Consider the following 12,026-nt stretch of genomic DNA (forward strand, 5'->3'; position numbering starts at 1 on the left):
GGAGAGAGGGGTGGCCAGTTAAACGTTCTTATTTTAATTTTTCTACATAAATTTTTGCGTGAAATCCGTTATGATTACCAATGAAGCGACCTGAATAACATCGCAGCCAAGCCGCGTAGACGAAAGAGAACAACTCCCTATAAGTGCAGCTGATGCATCAGGTGCAGTACGTCTTGTGACAAGCTGTTGTTGCTCGCCGCTCGACGGGGGGACAACTACGCAAAAACAACAGCTTGTCAAGACAGGCTAATAAAAATGGTACTGAAATGTTATTTCGGGTTTCGCGGTAAAAATAAAGATTGTGAACCACACACTTAACCAGTGAAATCGTCTCTCTTAAAATCCTGAGTAAATTCAATATCTAGAGTTTCCAACAAACTCTACAATCAGATTACGACTTGATGATTGAATAATGCCGAAACAAAACTGTCAAGTAGCGAGCATCTATATTTGATACAAGGTCTTGGGTAAAACCCGAAGTGTTTGTCATAAACTAGTACTACGATAAAATTTATATTGAGCTTTGTATTGGCCTTTCAATTCACATGAGAACATACGTGACAAAGCGATAACCAAACTGTAATAACTTTGTCAGATAAATAACAGATTCTAATCTACAGCGGCTTTTCGTTTTTGAGCTTTTAAGAGCTTGTAATCACATTTCCACATATCTGGCACTTACAACACAACAGAGTAAGACATGGTGATTCTTTTGATACCAAATAACTGTAATGTGAATTTTGTTGCAAGTCAACCTTTAAATTTGCAAGTTTAGGAATGAATCTGCATAAATAGTTGACTGAACCAAGAAAACTCCTGAATTCATCGCTTTCCTTATGCTGTTTGAAGTTCAGCACTGATGCGACTTTGTCCAGACTACTATCAACCTCACCTTTTGACAGTTTATGACCAAAGAATCTCATTCTATTAATGCCAAAGACACTAATATTTGTATTTAGTGTCAGACCCTTATCTCTAGCATCTCAAACACAAGCGAAAGCTTCTTTTTGTGCTGAAGTTATTTTTTTCTATGAACGACCACATTATCACTAACACCGGCTATTCCATGAATCGTCTGAAAAAATTTTCTTATTTCAATCTGATATAATGTATCTCGCGTGCCGAACAGACTTCAAATAACAATCTTTTGCATCTGAACAATTCTACATGAGCTGTGAATGTCGTGATCGACCTTGAATCTTTGTGTAACATTTGACCTCCAGATATCCAAAAGCATTGCCTGCCAAACAAACAAAGCCTCAGGTTATCATCACATTTCGGAGCTAAAAAACAGAACAGAAAAACCAACTTACTTGATCAGCTGAGAAAGTAATGGTATTTTTGTCAATCAACTTTCCGATTTCATTTTCAGTCTTTTAATAATATAATAATAACCTTTTTACTATATCATTTTGGTATCATTCTCCGGTGCTACACTTATTCTCACTCCATTTACAGGGCTAAGTTCAATTACAATGTAATGTGATTGTAGAAATATTAAGAATGTACACAAATTCATCCTCTGAATCAAAGTTAGCAAAAACATAATATTTCTGTAGTTTTCAAAGTTTTGATGAATATTATGCCAAAAGGAAAGGATTCGTTTGTAGCTAGAAGACAAAGAGTAAGTATAGAAATACTTGTAGTTTTTACATTCGGTTAATAGCAATCAGTTGTCAGTTTTCAATCCACTTGCCATTTTCATGAAGATTTCAAAATTTAGATTACTTATTATTTATATATAACATTTTTTCACAAACAAGGCTCTCATGTAAAACATGGAGCTGCAGGTGTTTCGGTGTAAATATCCATAATAAGTTGTATTCATCAAAGTCTGTGTGAGGACCTTTTCAACAGTAAAATGGTCTCGGGAACACCTACAGGCAGCAGCAGGACACACACTGTTTATTACATTCTTCTGTATTTTAAATTTTTAACAATTTATAACGATACTAAATAAATGAGTGTTATTCTTATCATGAAAGTTTTTAAGTCTGTTACTCAGTTTATAACATTAAAATTCACATGCATTTAAAAATTGCAGTTTGATTATTCTCACTTTGAATTAGTGATTGAATACTTTTGAATGTTTTCATTTTGTAAAGCTTGTATCGGTAGCCCATTTGGCGCTAATTGCGTTATCATTTTTTGTTTTTACCCTGCTTTATGTATTTTGTAAATTATCTTGGTTAGTCATGAGACATGGTAAATGAGTTTGTAAAAACTATTACAATTATACCAATATTTTAATTGGATAACGACAGGTCACTTGGCTAGTCGACGGTAAATCTGGTCTAAGAATATAATTTGATAATTATTTTAAGATAAAAGACATCCCACTTCCTAAGTATACCCTCAAGTTGGCAACAAATTGATCAATCAATATAGAACCAAGCTCGGATAAAAATTGAAATAATGTAAACTTGTCGCAGTCAGTTGTAATGGGAAAATAATTTACTCACTTAAAAATGTAGTTGCTTCAAAAAATAAAATTAGGACCCATAAAAGGCTAAAACATCAGCTACAATTTGATGCCATTTTTGTCTTTGTAGACCAACCCTGTCCAGAGATATATGCGTTTGAATGAGGCCCTCTTTTAAAAAGCTCACGTTCCAGCGGGTGCCTATTTCGTGACGTCACAAGCAAGGTATCTGAAACGAAACCACGAGCAATAAATATGAGGTCGATTCGTTAGCCAATCATGCATGCGAAATTTTTATATAGGCCGTAATAAATGTTATCACTCGTAAAACACGTTGTCTGTGATCTCGAAGATTCTCCTAATTAGAGAATTCATTTTTATTACTCGTTACTGATTCAACGCGTTTCAACAATTACTAAGTTATACATAGTTTTGAAATGGCTTCAAGTTCGAGCGACCGCTACTCAGAGTTATCTGAGCAACTGTTAGTAAAAGATTAGAGTAGACAGCCTATGGCCAAAGCTGACAGGCATCAGCAGCGTTTTGCTGCAGAAGAAGACAGAATGGAGGTAAATTAACTTAGAGTCTTCTATACTTGAATACATGTAATATTTTTTATAGTCATAAATACATATACTAATTAATAAAATGATAATTCTTTGCTGTCTCCAATCATCGTTTCATAGCTTATCTGCCGTTTTACCTAGCTATAATATTTTTTTCGAATTTTTTTTGGTAAATTAGAGTCATGATTACAAATTATTTTCACTCGTAGGAAGTGGGTAAAATCGATTGATCATTGCAAATCTTTAATTTCCAGAACCAAAGCTTCGAATCGTTGGCTTGGCGTACTTGTGCATTTATTAAGTGTTTATTCGTTTTTAAAATTACACTCGCAATCTATTTAACTCCCAATTTGGAAGCTGTCAATAGATACGCTTTAAAAACATATATATGAATTACATATTTATTGCATCTACTTTGTTTACATTTACTTGTTTTACTGATTACAGAATGTTTATGTCGTCCCACCAGCCGAAGCAGCTTTGTCAGTGTGGAAACTGCCATAAAGGAGAAGGCGAGACTTGAATGCGTGCTGGATAAGCCATGATGTTTTGTTTGAGTTTGTTGCAGTAGATGAATTTGTCTTATTGTATCAGCTAATACTATGTGAGTGGCCACGACTTGATGAATATTTTTAATAAAAGCTTTATGCCGAGATGAAAATATTTTTGCTTGTAAAAATTATATAATAAAATAATATTGTTGAAGATAATGCAAAACATGATTTGCAGAATATTGTAGTGAATCGGATATGGTATATGGGTGTCCGCAGAACTGTAGAATGTGAGTTCAAATCCAGTTTGCAGCAGACTTCTCATCCTTAAAACTCTATCCCTGTCAATATTCTTTTCAAAGAGGTGGCTTGCTTATTTCACTTATTTAGTTTTCGGTAAGAATACTACTAGTAAGAAACTAGTACGTAGGCAATAGGTAATAGGCGACATAATGTGGGCGGGGCTTATGGGAGGCTGTATATCATTTGTATGGGTAGCTGCAGAACTGTGCTGATACAAAGACCGCGTTCTACATTAAGTGACTTGACAGAATTACCGTAGATCGGTAGAATTGGTAGTCGGTACCCAAATGTTTACACAACATTTGGAGAAAGTGAGTAGAACAAATTTTCAATTTTCATTATTTGAGGCCTTTGAAACATTCATAATAATGCATCTGTAGCAGGATTTAAAATTTTATTCTAGCCAACATGAGCAAATACAAAATAAGATATATGCCAATAGAGCCGCGTAAGACTAGACTTTTATCGCAAATACTCGATGTGAATACGAGAGATAGAGACAGGTTGCCAAACGCATGACATCATTTTGGGCAAGTCTGGGCACGTTTTGGTGGCCTGAGCGTTTTTACGGCGATCAGATTTTTTCGGTTTTAATCTTCAAATATCCTGGCAATGCGATCACGTAACACAACAAACAACATATCAACTGATAGAGAAAAAAAAAAGCTTTTAAGATCAACTTAAATTTGACGCAACTACATCTTACTATCTACTCTTGCTAAATTATATTTGATGACTGCTTCTGTTATCTATAAGTGAAGCATGTGATTGGATGAGTGAAAAAATATCAATTGCATCATCTGCCAAAACTCCTCCTTATCTATAATCAAAGCAATTAATGGTACTCTTCCATCTTGTTGATAATCTGATGTTCCATATCAGCTCGAGTCATCATTACCTATGTCCCTTATAAGGTCTTAATTTCTAACCTATGGGAAAGATATGAGCACACAATACCAACAACTTTATGAACACAAACTAGATCCAAAATCTACCTATTGAGATATTGTCAAGCCTGGATGTCAGTTTTAACATTGTGCTTAACTTCCTAGGATACTTGCCCGGCACACACAGACTCTGGCTTGAAACCTTTTGTTTGTAATTATCTTGACAAGTGTCTGTCTAATGCTTAGTTCACATCAGGATGAATTTCCATTAAAACGCAGTAAAAAGATTTCTGATCGTTTCATTCAAGTCTCTGATTCAGCAAATGATAATGCAACCTATATTCACCATGCGTTTAATATCAATGCTTTCTTGTAGAAAATCAACCAATAATATAGATCTATAGTCTCATCTGATAGAAAGGCAACAAATGCTTATAACTACCCAATCATATCGATTCTTTCTCTCAATCTTCCATGAATCTTATCTTAACCTGATCACTGAAAACATTAATTGATCTATCTTTTTAAAAACTACCAATTATAGTTAAATTAGTAAAATCAAAACCTTTTTAATTAAAAAAAGTACATTAGTTAAATAATGATTTAATTAATCACTAATCAATTAATCTAATTAAATAATAATGCTTAGACCACTAATTAAATTTCATTAGTGATCTTAGCATAACTTTCTAATGGTCTATTGATGTCTACTTACCGTATTTGCAATAAATACCTTTCCAAGTTTATTGTAGCTTCTATAGCAGGCTTTTAAAATGTCTGGAATTTACGGCACGAGCAGTATAATTGGAGTACACTACAATTTTAACTTCATATGTGGCATAAGTGTATTTATTTTGTTTGCCTGTCATCCACTTCTACCTTTACCGTTGTTTTGCTACTGCTTCTAACATTATTTTTCATGTTTACCAATAAGGACTCCATGAAACTAGTGTGTCTCGGTGCTGCTCTTTTGTTATTACCGTATTGCATGGCGTGGAACTGAAATGAGAGGCATTGTAAAATTCTAATAGAAACACCAGCCTTTCAAGTAGAGATATGATAGACTAGCGTAATCCTTTTCCTTGGCCTATTAACTGTTTTGTTAAGTTATTTTATACAAAAAAACAATTTCTATTTAATGTCATATTATTTGAACATGACTAAGTTTCTTTCTATGTGGCTAAGGTTTCTTAACATGATTTTTCTGGTGATCAACTATAGGCGGTTATGATAAGGCAGTATATGGAGTTATCATTCTACACTGTATACCTGTACATCTAAAATGACAAACATCAGTAAATTCTCCAATGAGCTTCAACCTTTAAACACCATTCATATTTATCTTGGCCCTGCTTGTTATTTTCGTAGGAAAATATTTTGGACTAAAAACTCACAAGTATAAATGTTCAACTAATCAGGTACAAACATTCCTACTTAATCTGGAATGATTCTCATTGGTGAATACTAGCACCTCCAGTGACTTCTTCCCCACCCACTGTTGTTCCTCAAAACTTATAATATAACTCATTGACTTCCTTTCTTTATAAGTTACTTTACTTTCCCTTTCCAGCATGAGAGCTTTCATAGTCCTTCACTTTAATTAACTCTGTATATATATAAACCAGATACAAACACACATGAGCCAAAAATAAAAATCTCATAAAACATTCATATTGTGAAATATGTTGTAGATATTTTGTTTTGTAAAAAATATATGCATTCGTGTAAAATATATGTCTAATGTAACAAATTGCTTTGAATCATTGGCAAGATTGACTGCCAATGCTGGGCATCAATGACTTCCAATCATTTTCAGGATTCAAAGCAAACAGATATATTTCATAAAAACGTCAAATTTCTACATTTGCGTACCTATGTATAATGCTGATATATGCCAAGCAAAGGTCATGGCATTGTGTTTCTTTTACAAAATTCAAACACAGATTATCTAAGTATAACACAGTCATGCCTCGCCATACGAGTGTCCCATTATATGATAAAATTGAGAAATGAGCCAGATTTCGAGCAACTTTCTGCCTAGAGATGCGAGAAAACGTTGATATATAAGCGTACAAGCTGGATCTCGGTGCAGCTATGAAGCGGCCAAGTGTGTGAAAGGCCACTTTCGATAACAGATTGCTCGGTCATTATTGTCAAATTAGTTTGAAAAATTGTTTTAAAAAGGTAGGCATGTTATGTTATAATGAAAGCAAAATAAAAAGCACAAAGTCAGAAAAAATAAAAAAAATAAAAACAAAGAACTAATTAAAGTTATGTTGTAAAAAAAAAAATTAAGTTCAGTTTAAACTGTATGTTTAGTAAGCTAAACTCATTTACGTTAAACTCACAGTTTATGTTATGCTGCGTAGCTTCTCAAATGTAGTGTACTCCCTCATATACTGTCGCTGTTTGTCTCAAAGGTAAGAACATCATACAGTTTTGCACACAGAAATGTTACATTTTATTGCAGATAATAAAAACTAAACAGATATTTGTTACTTTGTGAGCGGAGGTAGTGAATTAAAACAATTAAATACACTTCAATCATAAGATAAGTATTCTTTTTAAAGGTTGACTTGCAATAAAATTCACATTACAGTTATTTGGTATCATAAGATTCACCATGTCTTACTCTGTTGTGTTGTAAGTGCAAAATATATGGGAATGTGATTACAAGCTTTTCACAGCTAAAAAACGAACAGTTAATGGCTGCCACACAAGACCGCCATTGTTTGGATTCGCTTTCTAAAACGGCTCAAAGGGGATGTAGTTGTTACGGGATGGTTTCTGTTTACACTTTCATGCAACCTCATTCGTCAAAATATTTCACAAATATACTTCACGCATTCAATAAAACCATGTCTATTGTTTTTACGCGTCTGTTTTATCGTCATTTTAATGCTGTCACTTTTAGCACTGATATCTTATAACTTACCGTAAAAAATCGTTAAAATTTTTAACCTTAGCTTGAAGGAGTACATATCATTGTCTGATAATCATGACGAGCCTGTTGGTTACCTGTGATAATCGAAAAGTGCTGCAAAAAATTATTTTTTGCAAAGTAGGCCTATTGGGTCACGTGATCAAATTACGACTCGATGATTGAATAATGCCGAAACAAAACTGTGAAGTAGCGAGGATCTATATTTAATACGGGGACTTCGGTAATACCCAAAGTGTTTGTCACAAACTAGTGCTACGATATGTTCTATAGTGAGCTTCTTATTGGCCTTTCAATACACGTGAGAACATCACATGACAAGACGATAACCAAACTGTAATAACTACGTCAAACAAATAAAGAGATTCCAATCTACGGCGGCTTTTCGTTTTTGAGCTTTTAAGAGCTTGTAATCAAATTTCTACATATTTTCCACCTACAATACAACAGAGTATAACATGGTGAGTATTTGATATTAAATAACTGTAACGTGAATTTTATTGCAAGTCAACCTTTAAGGTGGTTTTTTCATAGTAGAGGAATGGATTACTTTGTATTTAGTTATTTTATACAGGAAATACTGCTTTGAGATACGAGAACATTGACATACAAGCTCAGTCCTGGAACACATTAGGCTTGTATGCTGAGTTATAACTGTATTTTTTGTTAACAAACTACTGCAATCTTAGTTATTTGATGAACTAGAGATTCAAAGATGAAAATAGAGTAATCTAACAAATTGCAACACAGTAACTGTCATTTGAAAATGTGACAAGTAAACCATAATTTTTTGCTTCAGCACGTACATGTAAAATATATTTTAATATAAATTAATTTTATGCTGGTATGCAAATCATTGGTTTCTAATTATGTGTGCTGGTTGTTTACCAGATATTAGGAGTGCCCTGTCCATAAGAGTCACTGTACTGAAAATGGTACAAGATTGAAGAAGGATCAATAATAACTCTGGAAGATGTGCTGAATGACGTAAACCAACAACAACAATAGATCCATCAAACTTAGTACTGTCAAGTTGGTCAACAGACTTCATTTACCTGATGGTATAAACCAATTGGAACATTTCGATAATTACAATAGCCACAAGCGGGATTCCATATGATGTGTTTGATTAAAGCATATGGGAATTTATTAGCCAAGATACTGAGACGAATTAAAACAGATACTGTATTTGGCTAATATCTGCATCTGCTAATATTTGTAGTTTGTATGAAGTTAGGTAAAATAAAGATAAATCATTTTTCTTAAAACCTGAAGGTGCTTTGGTCAAATAAGAAATCATTTAAATGAAGAACAATAGTGTGCGGTGTTAGACAATCAATATCAAAACTTATCTTGTCATAAAGCCATGCGATATGCCCAAAAGTCAAATAAATGATTAAAGAAAACGCCTAAAATAACTTCAATTGATAAGAAATTAGCACTGAAAGAACTGATGAACTCAATGCTTAGACTGAAGATACAGGATAAAAAATGATTGTTTTAAGCTTACAAACATCCATAATTAAATTTATCAATTTAAACATTAAATTTATTCATTTAAACATTAAATTTATTCATTTAAAAATGAAATTTATTCATTTAAATGCATCATTTTTCATGTATAGCAAATCACTGTAAAGAGAATAAACAAGTGACCCACTATACAAGTATCTACATAACAAGCAAAGGAATTTGTAAACCATAAAATTTGTTCTTTGAACAAAATTAAGAGGATATCAACTAAAACTGAGATATTTCTTACATGAACGTATTAAACACATTCATAAGACGCATTATAAAATGGTTATGGTTTACAATATTAATTTTAAAACTTACTCGAACTGCATTTCAAGCTGTGCACCTCTACATTCAATGGCAGTGTAGCTGAGTTTGACATACACTGTGTTTCCATGACGCGCATAGTTTTAAAAACTAAAACACTAAAATACCCTAAAAACGGAAGCTAAGAGCGGTTTTTGATTTAAAGCTGCGTACAAAGGAACATCGCTAAACGATCACCTGCTTCCAGGTCCTGACCTTAAGAACTCTCTCTTTGGGGTACTCTGCAGGTTTAGGAGGGAGCAAGTGGCTATAAGCTGCGATATTCTATTAAAGTTTTATAGTTTTTTGTTAGTGCTTAACAACAGAGATTATCTAAGGTTCCTGTGGTACGACAAAGAAGGCCAACTAAAAACCTACAGAATGAAGGTGCACCTATTTGGTGCCAAGTCATCGCCTGCTGTGGCCGCATACGTATTACGCAAGATTGCTACAGATCATAGCAGTATTTCTAAGAGAGCAGCAGCATTTATCAATCACGACTTTTATGCCGATGACGGCATCTCCAGTGTAGCTTCTTCTGGTCGGACTCAAAAATTGTTTTAGGCTGGATATCTAACGTCTCTAGACAATTTAACACGTTCTTTCACAATCAGATCAGGATCATAATTTCTGAAACATAAATCAAACAATGGAATCACACACCGGGACACTGCAACCAAGCAGACATTGCATCGAAAAGAAAACCATGTGATCAACTGGCAAATTCGGCGTGATTCTCTGGACCAGAATTCTTGAAGGCTGCAACCATTAATCAGTACACGCTAAATCAGCAACATTCTGAAGTTCTAGATTCACATGATCCTGAGCTGAAAAAAAAACTAAAAATGTCAAAAATTGCAAATGTCAGGCAGCCTACAACTGTTGTCACTAGGCTTGCTAAATTCTCAACCTAGACCGGAATCGTGTGGTCCATTAGCACAATTAGGAACATCAAAAAAAATTGTACTAAATAGTGGTCCATAAAACTCATTTCTGTAGAAGACGGCCGCACCTTTTAAAACAAGATCATCTGCGAAGTTCCAAGGCATCACTTCAAAGATTCTTTCACCTTGATAAAGAGTAGACAGCGACTGAGCAAAAAAAAACTGTCTATGCTTAGCCCACTTGTCGATGAAACAGGAAATCTGAGAGTAGGTGGAATGCTACAAAATTCACAGAGCCTAAACTACCAAGAAAAACGCCCAATAATCTTGCCATGTGACACCCACGTACCACCCTTGATCGTACGCCACTATCATGACAGCACGCATCATCAAAATGGAACACATACCCTGAGTGCCGTGATAAATGCTGGCTATTGGATTATAGGTGTAACCAGACTGACGAAGTCTGTTCTGAGTAACTGCGTTGCCTGCAAAAGATTACAAGGTAAACCCATGGGGCAAATAGTTTCAATCCTACCGTTAGAGAGAATCGAGCCTGCACCATCCTTCCTGAATATTGGGATAGATTGCTTCGGACCATTTGTTATAAAAGAAAGACGATCAGAAATAAAAATGGGGACTGCTCATCACATTTTTATTCAAAAGCCATACACATCGAGCTGTTAAATGACATGACAACCGACTCCTTCATTAATGCCCTTTGCACATTTATCTGCCTCAGAGAAGCAGATAACACCATATACTGCTATCAAGGGACCAACTTCCTCGGAGCGAGCAATGAATTTTCAAAGAAGCTACAGTCTCTGAACAAAAGGAAGTCTGCTCTAGGAACTTTTGTTTTGAACAAACAAATAACTTTCAAGTTCACCGCACCCCAGGCAAGCCACGCCGGCGGAGTATGGGAGCACCAAATTCGTAGCATGAGAGCTGTCTTAAATGGAATGCTCGTCGGAAGATACCACAATAGACTCGACACAGCAAGACTACGAACAGCTTTCTATAAATCGATGGCCATCATTAATAGCCAACCAATAGCAGTCAACCACATGGATGACCCAGAGGTGCCAATTCTAATGCCAAACTACCTAATCACATCTAAAGCAAAAGAGGTGACTTGGCCACCAGGAAACTTTGAAAGTACAGACGTTTATAGCAAGAAAATGTGGCGAAAAGTTCAGCAGTTTACTGAAGAGTTTTGGACATTGTGAAAAACTGGGTACATGAATAGAATCGCAAGACGACAAAGGTGGGAGAACCTAAAACCCAATATTCAGAAAGATGAAATAGTTATGTTAACAAACGAAAACGCTCCGAAAAATCAGTGGATTTACGGAATGGTTGAGGAGACGATTGCCAGCGCAGATAGCAAAATAAGATAAGTGAAGATAAAGATGTCCAACCGAGGCACTGACAGCAAGGGGAAGATGATCACGAAAGGCTTCACCATAGAAAGACCCATTCAAAAGTTAGTACTGCTCCAGAAAGACGATTAAGGCGACCGTCAGCTCCATCCAACTTCCACAGCATGCAGATCCTGTAATGCTATAACATGCTATAAAAAACGTTATAACCACTTTATAATAAAACTAAAACTTTTGATGAATTTTGCAAAGGAAAAATTACGGTGGGAGTGTAGCTAACTTGAAATCTGTTTAACTTGTATTTTTTCCTAATACTATAACCACTGCTA

General features: G+C 34.8%; 1 protein-coding gene across 1 annotated transcript; it reads left to right on the plus strand.

The window, feature by feature from the left end:
- Positions 1 to 11,007: 11,007 nt before the first annotated feature.
- Positions 11,008 to 11,544, plus strand: LOC137388496 (uncharacterized). Its single transcript, XM_068074982.1, has one exon. The coding sequence runs from the start codon at positions 11,008 to 11,010 to the stop codon at positions 11,542 to 11,544; it is 537 nt and encodes a 178-aa protein (XP_067931083.1).
- The last annotated feature ends 482 nt before the right edge of the window (positions 11,545 to 12,026 follow it).

Source organism: Watersipora subatra, chromosome 2 (genome assembly GCF_963576615.1).
Source record: "Watersipora subatra chromosome 2, tzWatSuba1.1, whole genome shotgun sequence".
NCBI classification, from domain to species: domain Eukaryota; kingdom Metazoa; phylum Bryozoa; class Gymnolaemata; order Cheilostomatida; family Watersiporidae; genus Watersipora; species Watersipora subatra.